The sequence below is a fragment of the Adiantum capillus-veneris genome, chromosome 14, assembly GCF_014529385.1.
Source record: "Adiantum capillus-veneris isolate H3 chromosome 14, ASM1452938v2, whole genome shotgun sequence".
In the NCBI taxonomy this organism is placed as follows: domain Eukaryota; kingdom Viridiplantae; phylum Streptophyta; class Polypodiopsida; order Polypodiales; family Pteridaceae; genus Adiantum; species Adiantum capillus-veneris.
In genome coordinates, this window is record NC_140944.1 from 7,601,963 (window position 1) to 7,622,937 (window position 20,975).

A 20,975-nucleotide genomic window follows, 5' to 3' on the forward strand; every position below is an offset into this window, starting at 1 on the left:
GGGAGAGAGCAGTGCGTAGCGTGCAGGGCATCACTCCTAGCACCGCATTGTACATAAGAGGGAAAGGAAGCACTCCATAGCTCTTACACCTCTTGCAATCCACCTGCTGGCTGAAAATGGCGCCCCTTTTCTCTTGTAGGCTCGCCCCATCTCTCCCAGAGTGGCAGAATTGCTCACGGAGTGACACCTCGCGCAGTTTCCGACTTTGGCCAACTTGGCTAAAAATATCTCAACTGGTGCGTCAGTTGACTTGGCAGCAGAGCAATAAAATGTTCCCCTTGTCATTCCAAAGCTAATGACGCGAACACATTTTCAGGTCCAAAATAGCAGTTCCCTAAATTTTAGGAGATGCTTCCATGGCACTCACACCGGTCATCTGACCATCAATCACCACTGGAACCACATCAGAAAATGCAATGTCGGCCAGTTATCAGGTGATTTACACTCGTAGCCCCACCGTGGCTAACCTTAATCCATTTGTCCAACTTTAGTGCTCACTGGCCATCTGGCCTAGACTCTCACTGTCTGCCTCACATCATGCAACTCGGGCATTGGCAATTCCAGAGGGGTGCTTTAAAACAAGTCAAATAAAATTCCCCCAAAAAGAAATCAACAAGTAAAGTTAGTTGCCACAAACTCGTGACATACCCCCCTCTTGAAATCGTGAGCGTCCTCGTTTGCATGAATATCAATCCATTAGTGTGTTGTGTGCAGGACTTCATAGACACCGTATCACGACTGTCAACCTTTTCGTGTGTCCACACCTGGTCAACATGGTACGAGACATACATGCTCATAGTTAACACTCTTGTGTATTCAACACTTGTTAACTCATGTATGGTCTACCTGTGAGACTGTTCCATTGACATAGTGGATAGCTTTCACACTGTGCCCTGGCTTTAATAGAGTCCATAACTTTTCGTACACTTCGAATCCTTTGAAGCATAATAAACCAACAGTTTAAAAATGCGTCAACGTGTACTCATTGGAAGCAATTATTGTACTCTTGACAATTGACAAGACATACTTACTTCTATAGCACTAAACAAACTTTTGGACAAAACTTTTATTTCCCAAGGGCAATTGCCAAGCAAGGTATACTTCTATTACACTAAATCCATAGATACATGAGAAGTGCTAGCTCCTGGATCACCCCCCTCTAGCACACGTCTCTTTCCTTTTGACCTTTGCTCTACTTGAGTTGGAGAATAGGTAGGTGGTAAACCAAAGGCTTCAAGGTAAAGTTGCAATACATTTGGTGACTCTTAACAATTCACTCTCTTCCATCCACTTTGCATCCATAGGTGGATAGTTCTTGAACTTCACCAAATATCGCCTTGTAACCTTGCCTTTGACTTTTCTTTCCTTGTGTGCCATGATCTGTTCTCGGATCAAAATTTCATCAAGCTCTTCAACTTCTGGCTACTCTTCAACTGGCATATCCTCTAGCACATCACCAATAAATGGTCTGAGAAGACTCACGTGAAAGGCATTGTGAATCTTCGAGTTCTCAGGCAATTTCAGCCAATAACTGACGTCATTGATCTTCTCTGTTACTTGAAAAGGCCCATAGTAACGCATACTAAGCTTTGTAAAGAGACTTTCTTTACCTTTTCGCTTCTTTAAGCGTGCCTTTTCAAACCGCAACAATACCCAATCACCAAGTGAAAACAACAATCCACGACGGTGGAGATCAGCAACTTTCTTTTGCTTTGCCTGTGTCCTTTCAAGGGCATGCTTTATCTTCTGGTCCATTTCATCCATATTCTGCACATATTAATCTGCTTGAAAGATCTTTTCCTTGGTATGCAAAATGGGAGGAACTTTCACATGACCGACAATTTCAAAAGGTGCTTTGGCTGTTGAAGAATGCACTATATTATTGTACGCATACTCAACCAACGGCAAATACTGCTCCCACTTCGCCTTATGCTCTGACACATAGCACTTAAGCAGATCCAAGACAGTGGAATTTGCCTCTTCTGACTGCCCATCTGTCTGTGGATGGAACGATGATGAGAACTTAAGCGTAGTGCCCATATTCTCAAATATGCCTCTCCAGAATAGACTTGTCATCAGTGGGTCACAGTCACTGACAATCGACTGTGGCAAACCATGGTACTTAAAGACATTGCACATAAAAAGACGTGCCATCTGATCTGGTTTTATCTTCTTTCTAACAGGAATGAAATGAGCTTGCTTGTTGAATCTGCAAATAATGGTCCAAATTCCATCATTCCCTGTTTGTGTTCTTGGAAGATCAAAGAGTCTGCCATGCATCATCATAAAACCATCTCTGAGGAGGTAGTGCTCATGACGTTGTCCTTCCTGTAACTGTTCGAAGATCCTTGCAAAATCTTCGTCACTCGCATATGTTCCTTCATGTCATCAAGCTCATGATGATAAAGAATCGACAGAGCTGAAATTTGTGGCTTTCTTGATAACGCATCAGCCACAACATTCTTCTTGCCTTCCACATGCACAATCTGGGAGTGAAACATGGAAAGAATGTTTGCCCATCGCATATGCTTTTCCGATAGCTTTGATTGTGTCAGAAAGTATCGCAAGGTCTGATGATCCGTTTGGACAACAAAATCAGCACCTAGCAGGTAGTGTTTCCAACTTAAGAGTGCATGAATCACAGCCAGTAACTTTTTTTTATAGACCTGCATGGTCATCTCTAGCCATGCAAGATTCTGCTTTCATAGGCTGCTAAGGCTGCTACCCTGCCATCTTGCATTAGCACTGCACCAATGCTACTACCACAAGCGTCACACTGGACCATAAATGACTTCCTGAGATCTTGCAAAACAATGACTGGATCTGAAGTCATCTTTTCCTTTAAGAGGTTGAAAGATGAAATCTCTTTTCGGGTCCATCTGAAAGTGACCTCTTTCTTTTGCAAAGCATGTACAGGTGAAGCAATCTCTGCAAAGTTGCGAATGAATCTTCTGTAGTAAGAACATAGCCCTAAGAAGCTACGGACATCGTGCAAAGTCCTTAAAGCTGGCCATGTCTTGATTGCTTCTACCTTCGCAGGATCCATTCGGACACCATCCTTTGACACAATGTGTCCGAAAAAGTGGATCTCTTCCAAGAAGAACTCGCTTTTCTTGCCATTGATGAGCAATCTGTTCGTGCGCAACTCTTCGAACACAATGATCAAGTGATGCCTATGCTCCTCTTCATTCTTCGAGTAGAGTATCATGTCATCAAAGAATGTGCCAACAAAGTTTTGATATGGACGGAAGATCCTATCCATCATCCTATTGAACGTAGCAGGAGCATTCGTAAGACCAAATGGCATCACTAAGAACTCGTAGAGACCAAATGTCGTTCTAAACGCAGTCTTGTGCACATCCTCACGCCTAATTCGAATCTAATGGTACCCACTTTAAGGTCGATCCTGCTGAAAATCGTTGCACCCTCTAGGCGGTCAAGAATATCATCAATCCTTGGAATAGGAAACCTATTCTTGATGGTATTCTTATTCAGCGCACGGTAATCAATACACATGTGCCACGAGCCATCCTTTTTCTGTACTAAGAGCACTGGAGAGCAATAGGGTGACGAGCTAGGCTGAATCAGCCCTTTCTCTAAGAGCTCCTCCACTTGACTCATAATCTCTTTCCGTTGCGTCTCACTAACCCTATACGGTGGCCTATTTGGTGGGCTACAACCTAGCACCAAATCAATCGCATGATCCTCGGGCCTCCCCGGCGATAGTTGAGACAGTAATGAATTAGAAAAACAGCCATTAAACTTTTGCAGAAATGCTAACCTGTCTTTATCTAACACAGATAAACTTGACTGACAACTATCTGAAACATCACGTGCAAAAACCAAGTACGCAGAAAGATGATTCTTTATTACAGAAGTGATAGCAGAAGCAGATAAAATAGGGACTAACTCTCCTTTTAACTTTACATCGAAGATGTGAGTTTTGCCCCTATGCTGTACAGTGATGTTTTTGTTGTAGGCATCCAAGACTCCATGCACTCGGAACATCTACAGGATCCCCAACAAGACGATCACATCCTTCCAGCGGCATGATGTAGAACTCTTCTGTGTCCACATACAACTGAATATACAGACGCAGCTTTCCAATGATGGGAGTAACGCACTCTAAGTGGCCAGGACATGCTAATCATGCCTCTGCGGTGTATCCCATCTCCTCAACTCCGATGCCCAGCTTCATAGCTAATTCTAGCGTGATAAAGTTCACTTTGGCACCTGGATCAAAGAAGATAAGTGCCATTTGGTCTCTAACTTTACCCCACGCTCTGCATAACTCACTGGCATCTATACTAGGCCTGTCGCCCAACATGTCTGGCACTAAACGTGCCGAGGGCATAAGCTTCTTTCCTTTCCTGTCCTCTTTGTCATCTGAATCAGCTGGCCTTTTCTTTTGTGGACAGTTGGTTGCAAAATGACAAATCTGCTCGCATATAAAGCACTTGTTTTCGGCCATCAAGACCTTTTCCTCGAGCGTCTTACGCATAAAAGGCTTCCTTTTCTGCTTCTTTGACTGCGCTCCAGAAGTCTCGGCTAAACCCTTGCCTTTATTGAACTTCATTGGCCCCTCGGACGCTTCAGGAACCGCTTTCGTAAAGGGCTACTTTGCTGAATTTTTCTTTTGCTTCCCTCCTTTCTCGTTGCTTAGAAAACCCATTGTCTTCTCCTTTCAACAAGGCAAGACCAGTGTTCGCAACTTCCATAAGCTGAGTGAAGGTAGCCACCCTGTTCTTGGTACAGTAATCGCGAAGCCCTTTGAGCAACCCACAATAGTATTTCTCTATCTCCTCTGTCAATGGCACAAATCTATAGGAGGTCACTAAGAGTAACGTTTTACAAAACCTCCTATTGTACTCCAGCAAGCTCTTGCATGTAGCCGAAGTAAGCTGGTGCCAATTTGTCATGACGTCGGCTTCAAATTCATTTGAAGCCAAGCAGATGCAAACATTTGCTTGAAGTAAACCCAAGTGGCGAGTGCCTGTCCTTGCATTAGCAATGTCATCCACCATGTAAGCGCATTGTCCTTTAAGAAAGTGGCAGCTTTTCTTACTTTAGAGACCTCTGTAAAATTCCCTCCTGCATAAGCTGTATCAAATTGCTGGAGGAAAGTGAGAGCCTGTGCTTTATCCTCGAAGCCACTAAAGGTGCTGAACTTCACAGTTGCACCACCTTCTTTGTAAGCTTTTGGCTTCTCCAGTGCCCCCAAGTTGTCATAAGGAATAGTCTGCAACATGGGCACTGTAGTAGGCATGATCGGCACATCTTGGCCATTCACATTTTGCGTCAAAGGTGCGATATCTGGCTGCTGTCCAGAAAAACCAGCCATGCCAAAATGACCCTGTGGCACCCCAAACTGGCACTGGTTGCATTGAAAACCCTCCTGCATGCCGATACTACCATACATGGGGTTTGGCATGATGCCTTGCATACCCCCAAACATTGTTCCTAGCATGTACAGCTTACTTCCAGGCACATAACCAGCCATACTTTGGAACACTGATCCACCCCCGAAATACCCAGGATGTACCATGGGTGGTGGAAAAGCTGGGTACATTGCCTAGTAACAAGTCCCTTGTCCATTTAAGACAGCATGCGGGCTCTGAAAGGTGGCGGGCTGAACTGGCATAATCTGTGGAATAGGCGTTCTAGCCACCTGTTCAAGCACAGGAGTAACCTGTTTTGGAGCCCCAGACTCCGCAACATGGGAGTGTTCCCTATCCTGCTGAGTCGCATGGGGGACCTGGGCTTGAGCCTCAACGGGCACTGTACGCTGAGGGCGTTCTCTTGCCTCTTGTGACTTTGATGATGCTTGCAAATAATCCATAAACCTGGGATTCTGCACCAACTGCGTGAAGACATTCACAGCAGCAACTAACTATGTCCTGAACGCATCCTCTTCAAAGTGCCCAGTCATGAACCCTTGAACCTGTTCTCGCTGTGCATTCACACGAGCAAAAGGCGTAGACACTGGGCGGTCGTGAACTCTCGCCAACTTCATGCTGTAAAGGAATAGCCCGTCTACCCTGGGAAGAGGAACCCTCTTCTCTAGCATCGTCTGTCCTATCAGCCATAGTGTAATTCCAAGTTCCTGTGATTTGTGTCTTCGCCGCAAACCAACCAAGGCTCACTTCTTAAGGAAAAAGTGATCTTGTCCTGGCGACGGAACCATGAAACTGGCCTGCAGGGCAGTAGACGTTAGCTTTCACCCAATTCTTTAACACTTGACTATACGACACAAAGCAATGACTTAGAAGGAACCTATAATTGGGAATGGGATTACACTTCAAAACAAAAGCACAGCCAGGCAGCTAGAATGCTCCCAAGCAGACAGCGACACCTGTAGGCCCCAAAGGTTGGCCCCCCTTTCGGTATTTCTTTATTTTTTAACAGAGGGAATAAAACCTGTGATTTCTTACGAGCTGTCCCGCACAATCCGGACTGAAATCCATCTGTTCTCGCCCGATTTCGGCAACATAACTGTACTAGGACGCTTCACAGTCAGTATCCCCACGCAATAGATGACTTTCCCGACGCATATGGACACTTTGCAAAACCTAGCAAGAATCTGCAACACACTGAATTCTCTGTTTTCTGCCCCAAAAATGCGCCAGATCACCTCTACAGCGGTCCCCTCGCGTCCCCAAACCTCCTGGTGGTATTAGGGACCGTTTAGGGCCGAAACCCTAAACCTGCAAAAATACACAGCAGGCTGTAATTCTCTGTTTCGAGCTCCGTTTCGCGTGCCGGTCGCATCCGGAGCAAGTTCTCAAGCTCTCGCACCTGTAGGGCTACTTGCTTTTTGAATCGGACGAGATTTCTCACGTGAAACCTCTCCGAATTCACATGTACCTGCGAGGGATTAGCCACTTATGGGAGAGAGAGAGAGAGCAGTGCATAGCGTGCAGGGCATCACTCCTAGCACCCCACTGTACATAAGAGGGAAAGGAAGCACTCCATAGATCTTACACCTGTTGCAATCCACCTGCTAGCTGAAAATGGCGCCCCTTTTCTCTTGTAGGCTCGCCCCATCTCTCCCAGAGTGGCAGAATTGCTCATGGAGTGACACCTCGCCCAGTTTCCGACTTTGGCCAACTTGGCTAAAAATATCTCAACTGGTGCGTCAGTTGACTTGGCAGCAGAGCAATAAAATGTTCCCCTTGTCATTCCAAAGCTAATGACACAAACACATTTTCAGGTCCAAAATAGCAGTTCCCTAAATTTTAGGAGATGCTTCCATGGCACTCACACGGGTCGTCTGACCATCAATCACCACTGGAATCACATCGAAAAATGCAATGTCGGCCAGTTATCGGGTGATTTACACTCGTAGCCCCACCGTGGCTAATCTTAATCCATTTGTCCAACTTTAGTGCTCACTGGCCATCCGCCCTAGACTCTTACTGTCTGCCTCACATCATGCAACTCGGACATTGGCATATCTAGAGGGGTGCTTTAAAACAAGCAAATAAAATTCCCCCAAAAAGAAATCAACAAGTAAAGTTAGTTGCCACAAACTCGTGACACTATCCATACTGAAAAGAACTTTAGTATGCACCCATAGTCGAAGAAACTGATGTCCTCTTCTTTCTGCCCTAGAGAAGCCTGCTGAAGAATCCCATTGGATGCGCAAGGTATGCAAAAGATCAGGCCAAACTGCAGCCAAAGTCGTGGTCACATGGGAAGGACGACCACCCAGAACCTGAACACAACGAGCCTTTTATATAATCCACAATACTATGTTGCATATCGTAGCAAATAGAATATCACAAGGCTGTATGTCAAACTCATGTACTAAAGTAGGCACCATGTCCAATGTGCCCCCGTCTGTATCCCAAGGCTATCAGCAAAAATACTGGATCTATGGAAGATCCCTCATACATGGTATGTGAGCCCGGATGTCGCCAAAGCCAGGTGACGGCCCCCCACGTCACAAAACCCTCCTAAATCCCAAGTCTACAAAAAAAGCAGCAAATAGCACGCCATACGTAATGTGCATGTGGGCAGATCCAGACAGACTCTCTCTCTCTCTCTCTCTCTCTCTCTCTCTCTCTCTCTCTCTCTCTCTCTCTCTCTCTCTCTCTCAAGATCGGTTATTTGCAGTTTTTGTTCGTGTCTTGCTATTGATTTCTCCCTTGGAGTGTCCAAGCATGTAGATAACCTGGTCAAATTGACTTTCACATTATGAAGTTAAAAAATTGTGAAGCTCGTTGTGGTAAGCCTTGGCATCATCTAAACAATGCTACTATTGCAATGTGACACGACTCATTGCAATTAAACACCATACGCAAACCAATTATCCTTCAAGCTGATCGGATTGGCTGGCACTAGGGGAATGTTTGAAGCACAGATAGCCAATAGAACTTACATATCATCGAGAGCTTGATGCTAGAGTACGAAAGATTCAATAGAGAAACAAAAACAAGGAAATATGATTGGACATGCCTTCACTACTAAAGTGAGGAACAACAAAGGCTTCAGAATCAATTATATCCAAGAATTGATAACATGAACAATGAATGAACCATGACATTTTTTATGCTGAATGAATATGAATGTATGATGATATCAATGATGACTGTTGATTATGAATGAATGCATGAATGATGACATCAAACTTCCATCATAATATGAGATGGATGTTCACTTCAACTTCCCAGATCTTGGGTGTGTGGCATCCAAGCATGATCTAATGTCTTGTTATAGGCATTGGGCATGACATTGGCAAAATGACAGATTTTCGAACACAACGGAAGTGTCTATTGCAAGCTCAATTTCCATGGATTCACACCGCCAACACACACACAGTACATGAATAAATGATTGCATCTCTCTCTCTCTCTCTCTCTCTCTCTCTCTCTCTCTCTCTCTCTCTCTCTCTCTCTCTCTCTCTCTCTCTCTCTCTCTCTCTCTCTCTCTCTGCCCTTGCGCTCCCGGACCCGCTCTGCACCCGACCTGCTCGCTGCCGCAAACCTTTTTAGCGCCTTGAGGTAAGGGAGTAGCCCCCCAAGGGGGTTGAGGGGGGGATCCCCCCTTTGGCGGGTAGCTCTCTTAACACCCCCCCCCCCCCCCCCCCCTTTTTTCTACATACACACCCGCACCATGACAGGGAAGCAGAAGAAGACTTTTGCTGACATCCTGACACAACCAAATCGCATCCCTCCACCAATCATAAGACCAACAGGATGGGAATCTTACCTGCTACAAGAAATGAAGAAACTTGAGAATGAACTCAGCCTTGTCAAACAAGAGCTACAGAAGGAAGAGGAACACATAGCAGACCTTCAAACAAAAGTACAAGAATTGACAACAAAGCAAACAGCAATGGAAGAACTCCCACAAAAGGTTGAAGAAGACCAATCTACAGCTAAGGTAACTCCACAAAGCTTCTGATGAAGTTTTGTCTATTATTAAAGAAAAAGAGAGAGTACAGAGCATAGAAAGACATATTCGAATTTGAGGTCTTCCTGATGGGTGGGACACGCAAAGGCATGAAGATGAACAAGATGAATCTGAATAAACTATAGAGACAGATACACTGACTAAACGATTGTCTCGGGTGGTCCCCTTCATCGATCTGGGAGAGCCAATGCATGTGGAAGTCAAAGGGAAACAGGCAAAGGTTTTCTACTATGATATGCAAGAACAGATAGCAGTCATGAAGCAGACAAGGTCATTAAAAGGTACATCCGTTTGGATATCAGATGAGCTGACACCTACCCAACTAAAGAACAGCTCAGCAGAACTAGAAAAAGTAAGAGAAGCAAGGAAAAAGGGGAAGTGGGCACTCTATAGGGGAGGAAGAGCCATCATTAGAGACTTTGTCAACAAATCACCTCAAGCACAGGAAACTAAAGAAACCTGATTGCACATCTTTCTTTTCTTTATATGTAGAAAGCATGGGTAATACATGTTGTAATGGTAAGCTCATGACCATGGAGCTTTGAGCTACTGAGGTAGTTTTATTTTATTTTCAATTTGCTATGATGGAAGACACTGTAACCAAAGATGTATTCTGATTTGTCCTATAGGTCAGCTTTGGCCTCGACAGGACGTTAATATATCTTTCTTTCTTTCTTTCTCTCTGACACAGTGCCCAGAGCTAGATTGATGCGCAGATTACCGCAGATGGGAGCACCCAAAGAGCTCATTTGGGAGGTCATGGCATTATAGAGGTCAGTAGTGGGACATGTACGCACCCCAGAGGGTCTATCCACACCGGTTTACTCCACTATTGGGGTGAAGCAGGGCTGCCCGCTCTCTCCTACTCTATTTGGTATGTATGTAGATGAGGCTTCTGAGTACATTGAGAGAGATGGTGATAGAGGTGCACAGCTGGCAGGGACATCGATTCCACTATTGTTATATGCCGATGATATTGTGTTGATCTCCGACTCTCCGGAGGGGATGCAACGTCACTTGGATGCTTTGCATAGGTTTGCCCAAGAAAGTGGTCTGTCCATAAACCTTGGTAAAACCAAGGTCATGGTATTTAATACCACCCCACAGTGGATTAGGAGATCAGCACCTACCTTCACATACGGCCAGGAGAAGGTGGAGTATACAGATGCTTACACTTACCTTGGAGTGGTTTTTAGTGGGCCAGCATTTTCATTAAGGAGGGAAGCAGAGACTAGATTGACCAGAGCCCATGCAGCATTGGGTAGATTGGAAAGGATGTGTTCACAGGTTCAGTTTCAGGAGCCTCGGACGAAGCTCTGGCTCTTTGACACTCTGGTGGCTTCTGCATTGCTTTATGGAGCTGAGATTTGGGGACCTTCACTGGATCATCATGGGAGGATGGGCCGCAGGGATGGATGGGGGGACATGGAGAAGCCTCTGGTCTCTATGATCTCGCAGCTCATTAGAGCCAAGGCTTCAGTACCACCTGCTATTGTACGAGCAGAGCTAGCTGCCCCCCCACTGGTGGTTGAGGCGCTCACCAGATCTATCTCCTTCATGCACCGCATATGGGAACTTCCCAAAGACAGATATGCACGCCTTGCACTTGAGTCCTCTCGACAGTTAGCCATGCAAGGAGATACAGCATGCTGGTACGGGGAGATGACATCATGGTTTCAGATGCATGGGTTCAGCATAGATAGATTGCCCCCCTTCCAGTACTCACTGGATGCGCCCTCTCTGACTCTTACACAGTCCGAGGTAACCAGGCTCATTCGCCAAGATTTGACTCGGCTAGACACCAAGAGGACATGGATACAACCAGCACAAGAGCTAGGCACGAAGATGGCTTTCTACAGAGAGCATCTCCTCCAGCTTACGGAGGATGGTTTTGTGACGAGGCCCAGCTACATGGACACCCACTTGTCTCATGGAATACGATGTGCTATTGGCTAGATTCGCACATCTTCACACCAGCTGCGGATCGAGACCGGGAGATACAACGGAATACCAGCAGAGGCCAGGACATGCCCTCTGTGTGACATCGAGACTGAGACAGTTGCACTACACATGCCACTGCCCCGTCTACTACAAGATACGAGGCCGCTTCCATTGCTTGTTCAGAGAGGGCATTGGACCTTTCGCTAGTCATGCGGTACGAGGATCAAAGATGACTGGGTTTGTTTTTGCTCGAGCTGCGCAGACACAGAGAGAGCCTGATGAGAGGAGAGGCTAGCCAGTCTCAGAGACAGATCACAGACTTCTTTAGAGCTGCCACTAGACACCCAAAGGAGTTACTACCACAGCAGAGCCCGTCGCTTTACACCAGAGGCATACTAATCGACCGAGCGACTGAGCTAGGGAGATCCAGACGCCCACGACTGCGGAGGACTACACAGCATCGATGGAGGCTGCATCAGAGGATTCTGATCACTTTGGCTCGACATGCACGACGCCCGGTCAGACTACTGACCATGGAGGAGATTGATGAGATCCGCCAACGATCGATGCTGGATCTCCTGTGATTTACCCATCCCAGCTAGTTGTTTAGCTGCTTAGTCCACACCTAGCAATTTAGGATTCCATAGTATTTTATTTTGTCATTTTGTCATTTTGTCATTCTGTCATTCTCTCATCTTGTTACTCTGACTTTGTATCAGATCCACCACATTGTAACTTTCTGGTCTCATAGGTCACTTTGGCCTTTTGAAGACATTAATATAACATTTCATTTTCATTTCTCTCTCTCTCTCTCTCTCTCTCTCTCTCTCTCTCTCTCTCTCTCTCTCTCTCTCTCTCTCTCTCTCTCTCTCTCTCTCTCTCTCTCTCTCTCTCTCTCTCTCTCTCTCTCTCTCTCTCTCTCTCTCTCTCTCTCAGCACGGTTTTGATATCGATAGACTACCACCACTCCAGCACGGTTTTGATATCAATAGACTACCACCACTCCAGTATGACACCCAGGCCCCGACCTATTCCCTCTCATGCTCTGAGAGGAATAGGGTCATCAGACAGGAGATATGGCATACATATATTCAGAGGACATGGCGCAGGCCCACAGACACCCGTCCTCCTAAAATGCTATATTACTATGAGCATTTTCTGAGATTCTCAGAGAAGGGATTCATTGAGATTCCATTATACATGCAGGAGTACATGCCACACCGACTTCGGGTCAGCATTGGCCAGCTACAAGTGTCATCACATCAGCTAGAGATTGAGAGTGGCAGAGCCAAAGGCATACCACGAGAGGAGCGTACATGCCGGATCTGCCAGACGGAGGTGGAGAGTGAAGAGCATTTTGTCATGAGATGCCCAGCATATACAGAGCTGAGAGAGAAATATGGCATTGGAGACTCATTACAGCAACATATGATAGGTCGAGAGCAGAGGAGGTTTGGCCAGTTCCTGGTTGCGGCTTTAGAGGTTCGAGAGCAGTTGTTACAGCCACGCCAGAGTCAGGATAGCAGGACACAGACTACCATCACACAGTTTTTCCGTCGAGCAGGGCCAGACCCCCCCCACACTACCTACACAGAGTAGAGGGCTTACCCTTCAGCAGGCACCGGAGGGAGATCTCGAGGATACTAGCTCTATCTACACCATCAGTATCTAGAGCAGAGTCATGTACCAGCACCAAGGGATCCAGCATTCCAAAGATACCTGAGCAGGCCACCACCGATGTACCACATTCTCTACCCTACATATGTTGCTTGTTTTTAGATACCCTCCCTATCATCTCATGGTGGTATCACCTTGCAGCCCCTAGTTGAGCCTGATGATGTGTGAGCACACCTCGACACGAGGACCCACACTATACATTGTACACCACATGCACCACCCTACCACACCCTTTTGCATAGTATAGGCTCATTTCAGTTTGTACCTTTTTTTTATTTTCCGATGCCTAGAGCATCAACACATGAATATGATATTGTCTCATAGGTCGAGTTCGGCCTTTCGAAGACATTAATAAAGCTCTCTCTCTCTCTCTCTCTCTCTCTCTCTCTCTCTCTCTCTCTCTCAAAGTTGGGCGTTTAACCCTTTGCATGGAACAAGAAATAAGAATGGGGAACGGGAACAGGGGACCGCATGAAGTGACATTCCCTATGACTATGTAGTCACGTGGAATGGGGACTAGAACGGGAAATGAGAACAAGGAAGGACTACCATAGGCCCAAAAATAGCCATTCCTTGTGACTATGTTTGCATTACATAAAATAGACCATAGCTCCACATACAAGGGGCATGGGAAAAATCTTGAAAGAGACACAATAAAATCATGGGGAAAAATCCCAAACAAACCACAAGATACAACTAGGGATAAAGATACTCTAACCAAGAGGTGAAATGTGACTTGTGAAAAATCTGCTCAAAGCAGTTCACAAAAGCCAAGGCACTATGAAACCCCTAGGCCTTACCTCCAAATCACCTGCATCCACTCATTTCCTAATGATGTACACCAAAAAAGGATGCAGATCTACGACACAGCCTTATTGTAAGAGGAAGGAGGGACCCAATCATCCTCCACCACAAAAGCCAAGGAAAGGTACCAAGGTGCACATCTCTATGACCAAACCAACTTCCCCAAGGCCTCCTAAACTGACTCAAACAACTCTCCAAATTGTCCGGTATCCGTCGAGAGGTTGAGAGAAGATGTTGGAGCAATGAAATACAAGCAAGATCATCCCACACGAGAAGCATACGGAGATCCCATAGTATAAAAGGATGGGCTCATTCTCAAGCGATCACGCTCGATTGATGTCAAGTCCAGTCTTGTGCTCTTGTTCATTTTTCTTTTGGTCATGTTTTTGTTGTGTTTGATCCGCCACACATACTCCACTCTGTTCAACCCCTATACTTAGTCAATTAATGTCTCTGAATCGGTTATAGCAAGCTCTTGAACGATTTTCTGTGCGAGGCCACCTCATCGGACAATAGCGAAAGTAATTTGCCTTGTAACTATTTATATTTATGTATATATATCAACATTCAAAAACATAAGACACGTCGACATTCTTGTACATGGCATAGATGACTTGAAGCTTCACAGGTGATCTTTGGGAGAGAATTGGAAAATAATAGCATCTTGCATCTAGAATATGATAACTTATAAGTGGTTATCGTTTTCATGCATCAAGATATTCAACTTTGCCAAGAATTCTGGTAGTGAAACTAGGTTGCCTTATGCCCAAAGAAGATCCGGTGTACGATTCCACAACAGATTTCTTTTGGAATGCAGTCCGTAGGGGATGCTATGGTCTAAGGTCATTCATTGGTTGCAATACATCTCGACCTCTTGTCAAAGTGGGGGAAAGTATCCCAAATTGGGCAATAAGAAAGTTGGGACCAAAAATCTAAAATCTAAGAACTTGTGAATTTGATTGTTTCTTTTCTTGACCTAGTTTTGAGTGTATTTTTCACCAGTTGGCGAATGGTTCGAGAGCAGTGGATGATAATACATGACACAAAAAGTTATTGAGTTATTGCTCGTGGGTCATTATCCATCTCTCACGCTGTGTTCGTCTCCTCTCTCGAGTACTCCTCTATTCATTCCGTCATGGTATGAGAGAAAGAAGACTGAAGAGTCCCCTACGACATGGCTTGGGAGCCTCTATGAGAGATTACATTGTGGAAACTTGTTTCAATTTACTACATGTTTACCGCTCGTTTTCAGTCTCATTCTTGCAGGTTCTCATCTCTATTTGCAGCCCTCCTCATCAAAATGCTTTTGATGAAGTTTTTCGTGAGAAGTTGCATGATATATTCTTTTTTCTTGCTGCTTTGTAGATGCCCCTGCTGCCCATCACCTCTGCAGGATGTGAAGAACTTCCACCAAAGATAAACACCCTCCAAAAATACCAAGAAAGGCTTGTTCAATAAACTTATTACAACGATCAATACATATGGTCCTGTTCAAATTGCACCGGACACAAGCTGGCTTTAAAGGTATGAGAGAAAGAAGACTGAAGAGTCCCCTACGACCTGGAGAGCATGGAGCATCTCCTCTCCACTCCCTGCACCTCGGATGTGGTGCTCTGCATCTAGCTGATCACATCATCTCTATGTAGATGCCCTGAGAAGAAAAACGCAAGGGACAACCCCTGCTGCCCATCACCTCTGCAGGTGTGCTTCCCTGCTTCTCAACGCCAGTAAAACTGCCCTCCTCTGCCCATCACATCACCCTAGGGCTGCCCACAAGGGGCACCCGCACCCAAGGCTTCTGCACACACACCCCATATGGTACCCCTTCCCACTGATAAGTACTCCACAGGGAAGCTGGTCGGCCAGATCTGAAACAGCTCTCATGACCCAATAATTGGAAAAAACATAGTGGAACAGGGCACCAGGGCCCAGTAGGGCCATGGGGGAAAACTGGCAAGGCTGGGGAAGATATTCCCCGCGTGCAGGAGCCTATTGGCCATGGAAAGAACCAAAAACTCCGAGCCAAACACGGCTATACATATCCCGACATGATAAAACTACCTCACTCCGACCGGGCACAGCCACAAAACAACCCTCACTCCCTGTCACCTATCCTTGGGAGAAACCAAGACCGAATGGGAGTGAGCAGGAGAGTGAGCTCTGACTATTCAACAGATTTTGCTTCACCAACAGATGTCCCAATATCAAAGATCTTGCATGCACAATTCCTTGTGGTTGGTCCATGGAGATTTCCAAATGTCTCCTTGAGGAGTAGACCACTGTGTCAACATTATTTTCCAGCGGCTGTCAGGAGAACGTCACATGTTCCTTAGTCTATAGAGCTCTCCCATGATCAGATTCAGAGTACAGGTTTTACATGGAGGTTTTTTGGATGAGGGAGGCTGTCTATGATATCATATAGGAACGGACCATGGTCGAGGCCAACTACTTTAGTTTTCTCAACACCTCCTCTCAAAGTTGACGACATTCCATCGAAATCATGATTACAATGTCAAGCACAACTTGCATTATACACAATCACAGATGATCATGGTGCTTGATGTCTAGCATTGACGCACTGTTTTAAAAAGGATGCTATTAAAGGCCTAGAGCAGTAACAATGAGTGCCAGAGAGGATTTAAGAAAAATCAGTGTTTAAAGAGTCTCTTTCTCTTCGAATCGAATGAGCAAGCAATAAAGCACTCGCTTCCCAATGGCTCTTAAAAAACCCCTAGGATAAAAGATTGATTTAGCACAGTCATTTGCTTTACCTTGACTTTGCAAAAGAAAGCATCTATGACTATAGCCCCGCACACAAGGTCATGCTACTGCAGCGATAGTAACTTTTGAAATACCTTTGACATTTAAACCATATGAAAACATGATGCACCAATTATTTTGAGACTTAATTATTAGGAGCATTGTCTCAAATTCAATCTAGATTTTTCAAAAAAGTTACGAAATTTTATCAGAATGTGAAGAACTTCCACCAAAGATAAACACCCTCCAAAAATACCAAGAAAGGCTTGTTCAATAAACTTATTACAACGATCAATACATATGGTCCTGTTCAAATTGCACCGGACACAAGCTGGCTTTAAAGGAAAGTACTCTAGCCTTCTACGCTCCGCGTATCACACTGAACTGCTAGTGGTATATTTACTCCTAGAAATAATTCACCTTCCCAACATACTTACAAGCTTTTAGCAGTTGACCATAATCTTGTTTCTTAATAAAGTAGTCAGTTACTGTAAGCAGCTATACTGCTATTTAAAACTTGCTACCCAACAACATAAAGCACGAAGATAAATGAATATAGAAGCAAAGTAAATGCTAAGCTCAGAGAGAACTTTTAAAACAAAACTTTCTACGAGTACTTACTTGCGCAAGAGGGCATCTCCAATCTGTTCGCTAATACACACAGATGTTGACTCAGACCATGAGTTTCTGCAACACAAAGACCACTACATAACTATATTTCTACAACAAAATGGTTAAGTATCTCTCTTGTAGAAGTTCCATCAATTCAATCATGTATTTCTAGCTTGAATTTCTCTAATGTTTCGAATTCATGAAGCCAATCACCAAGCTTCAAAACTCTTACTGGGGTGAGCATAAACTCTTGGAATTCTCTGTAAATTTACCAGTTTGTGTTTCCCCAAGTCATTTTTTGAGGTTGAAACTGCTCCTAGAACTTTATTTTTTTAGCTTTGAATGATAAAAACTTTGTAAAAATTCACATGAAGTGTGACTTTTGTAATAGGCACATAGAGATAGTCGTCGTCAATGCCTAATAATTTGGGTTGCAGCTATGATAGAAGCTTGATTTGCGACTATAGTATACCTAGGATTTGTAAGAAAAAATCACCTTCAAACAAAAGAGACCAATAAAAATTGTGCAAGTATGAGCATTTGTTATGAGAAGGAGTGAGGTTTGAGTTGAAACTTCTAAGCTTTTAGGGAGGATTATAGATAACGCGATTAAGCTTCATGAAAAACATTAACAAGATAGAGTGGGAGAGCAACGAGAGAAATGAGCCACACAAATATTCAAGACAAAGGTGGAAAGGTACGTGGTGTAGGGCATGGTTAAGGTACGTACGGAGCGTACTTCCGTACTGAACCACCTTTCAGGTACGTAATAGGTACGTACCATTTGTAAAAAAACCATATTAAATTGAAATTAAGTTCACAGACCTTTAAAAATTTAGACTCACAAAAAAATTAACATTACAACACACATGAGAAATCGAGAGGAGAACAAATGCTCAGAGAGGGCAGGAGGTCGCAAAGAGTACGCGCAACGTAGGAAGAAAGAGTGGAAGAAGCATATGGGAAGAGTGAAACTTACCTTTCTCCGTGGGAAAGTCTCAGGTAGAAGCCTCTGTGTGACTGTCTCTGAAGGTCTCTGCACAAATCTCCTCTCTGGAAATCGTAACAGGTGCGCCCAAAATTTTTAAGCTTGGCACACACTTCAATAAATCCTAAACCTCACAAAAGGGCTCGCCAAAACTGTCCGCCAAAATCCATACGCTCGGCACTGATTTCCTCCAAATTCTTTAGATATGGCCATACAGAACCGTACCGTACGGTATGTACGGTACGGTTGTACCGTACTGAATGGTTCCATACGTACGTACGGATGCAACCTTGTTCGGGAAAAATACATTTTCGTTCATTAAAATGTGAAGCCTTGTTATACATAGGCTATTGATACAAAAAGCTTTTGGAGGTATTTGCAACTTGGCTAGCTCATGGGGGAGATCTTCTTTTACATATATAAACATTTAATTTATGTCATATGAGATATTATTGTCATGGCATATAGAGTCCCCTTGGCACCAACTACTCAGACTGGCTGCCAGGGTGAATGTGGAAATATGGGGCCCTAAATATATGTTTACACCATATATAAACATTTAATTTATGTCATATGAGATGTTATTGTCATGGCCTACAGAGTCCCCTTGGCAGCAACTACTCTACTGCCAAGGAGAATGTGGTAATATGGGGCCTTGAATCTCCTCGCTAAAAAGGATGTATCCTGTCACAGAGCCATGTTAGTACGTAGTTGGAGGGGCTTAACAAAAATGGGAATCCCCTTCTCATCAGAGTAAGCCCACATGTCAAGAATAGCAACAGCACCTCGAAGCACCTGGTCCCAGTGCACAGGTATAGTTGCCTCTATCTTAGCTATCCTCTCGTTGACTTTCCTGCATATATCAAACTGCTTTGCCATCTGATGTGCTGGTAAGTCTAGCCTCACACCAAGAAAGCATAGATATATATCAAACTGCTTTGCCATCAATGTGCTGGTAAGTCTGGCCTCACACCAAGAAACAAGCCTCATACAATTAGCTTGGTAAGAAGTGTGCAACTCTGCATCTATGGATCAATCATACACAAGCCACCTCAGTCCTAAGGAGGATGATGGTAGACCATATGCCGCATGCTCTGGTCTCATGAGTGCAATCAAAACCTCCCGAGACGAAGTTCTCAACAAAGCTAAGACATAACTCTTGCATGAAGCATCCAACACAAGGCAATGAACCAAACCGAAGCAAGAAGAACTTGGTTAACCACTAGGGCTCTACCAGCCAAAGAGAGGCGTGCTAAGTAAATTCCTCTAAGACCCCCATGTAGGCATATCATCAGAACGCACAAGATGCCATTCCACGTGTGCCAGTTGATGCGGGCACCACTATCCAAGCAATAGACATCCACTGATCTGCAAGTCGCATCCAAAATGCCAGGCATATATTGCAAGAACAAAAGGGTATCATCGGCATACTCTTGATCTACCAAATCTGGCTCCTCTGCTATAGGCATGCTCAAACCTTTGACAGCAGGCTGCTGAACTCTAAGGAAAACGAATATAGCCTCTACCATAAATAAAGACAAGTGTGGTGCTAGCGGGAGACCCTGACACACAAATCTAGAAAGCACAAATTTGCGTCCAATGAAGCCGCCCCCAATGGTCGTCGTCACTTAGAGGTATAAAGCAGAAACACCTCTAATCCAAGCCTACGGAAACCCCATCCAGAGCAATGTGCCCTCCAAGAAGTCCTAGTCAACTCTATCATATGCCTTCTCAAAATCGAGGAGTAGCCCAAAGATCTGGCCCACTCAACTGCCTGATAAAGATAAAACAGATTGCCCAATATGCATCTATCCTCAGCAAATCCTATCTGTGAACCATGAATAAGATCCTATAAGAATGGGTGCAATCTAGGACTGATCTTGCTGGCCAAAATCTTAAACAACGAAGTGAACGGCCTCCACTGCCAGAAATAAGTAGTGTCCCCTCCTTTGGGAATAAAAGATATGAGGCTAGAACACATAGATCCAAGCATGTCAAGATGTAAGTTATCTTGGCAACCTCTCCCATGGAATACATCTCAGTGTGTCAAGAAGAAGCCTCAGGTGAGCCCATCCTCCCCTCGGCAAGTATATGCATCCCAACTACAAACTACATCATTCAGCTTTCTGTAAGAGAAGAGAGACATGAGCTGGAAACACATATCCTCTGTCATTGACAGGAGTAAGTGAGACCATATCTACTCTATAGCCTGCAGCATCGGTGGAATATTTGGATTTGCAAAAAATAACCTCTCGAAAAGACCAAAGGCGATGTCCAAAACAGCACTCGGATGAGTCTGCAAGGTATCCTGAGAATCTCTTATGGCTCTCATGGAGGAGCCGGCTAGCCACTCTCTAGTGTAGCAAAAAAAATCCTCGTTCATCCTAATTGCTTTGCAAGATACCGCGGCATGATTGGAAAACTCAGATCTCACCTCCTGAATGGAATGAAGCTCTGCTAACAACTCTGCTTGTCTACCTGCAAAATGTATCACAAGGGTACTCCTGCAAGATCCTTTGAGTCGAGCTCTAAGGTATATAAAGCGACACCTACATGCATCGAAGCTCTCTATAAGTGAACGATGCAGCCTCTCTACAAACACCGCTAATGCACAAGGCCAGCAGGTCTATTGGAGACTGAAAAAATCAGCATATGCGACAGGTTTTAGGGTTAGGGTTTCTACATCGAGGTCATAGACGCATCTAATCACTATGTTTGTTTGGCCAATTACAGACTCTCTATCCCTAGAAAGGTGGTCCATGCCAATCTCTTTGTCAAA

General features: G+C 44.7%; 2 protein-coding genes across 2 annotated transcripts in view; one reads left to right on the top strand and one right to left on the bottom strand.

Moving 5' to 3' along the window:
• Positions 1-20,975, bottom strand: part of RUS5 (root UVB sensitive protein (Protein of unknown function, DUF647)) — a 108,310-nt gene that overhangs the window by 73,714 nt on the left and 13,621 nt on the right. Inside the window, exon 2 of the mRNA XM_086528250.1 lies at positions 17,218-17,283. Coding sequence (XP_086384376.1) covers positions 17,218-17,283 — 66 coding nt within the window. The remainder of the gene's footprint in view (positions 1-17,217; positions 17,284-20,975) is intronic.
• LOC147441857 (uncharacterized) lies at positions 9,115-9,877 on the top strand. The gene is made up of 2 exons (XM_086529897.1): positions 9,115-9,357; positions 9,542-9,877. Exons 1-2 carry the CDS (start codon positions 9,115-9,117, stop codon positions 9,875-9,877), a joined length of 579 nt encoding a protein of 192 aa, XP_086386023.1.

Bases quoted from the DNA above. Each gene is read 5' to 3' on its own strand.
- LOC147441857 (XM_086529897.1), top strand. From the start codon at position 9,115: ATGACAGGGAAGCAGAAGAAGACTTTTGCTGACATCCTGACACAACCA. The intron at 9,358-9,541 runs GTTGAAGAAGAC...TAAACTATAGAG, and splicing joins TGGAAGAACTCCCACAAAAG to ACAGATACACTGACTAAACG.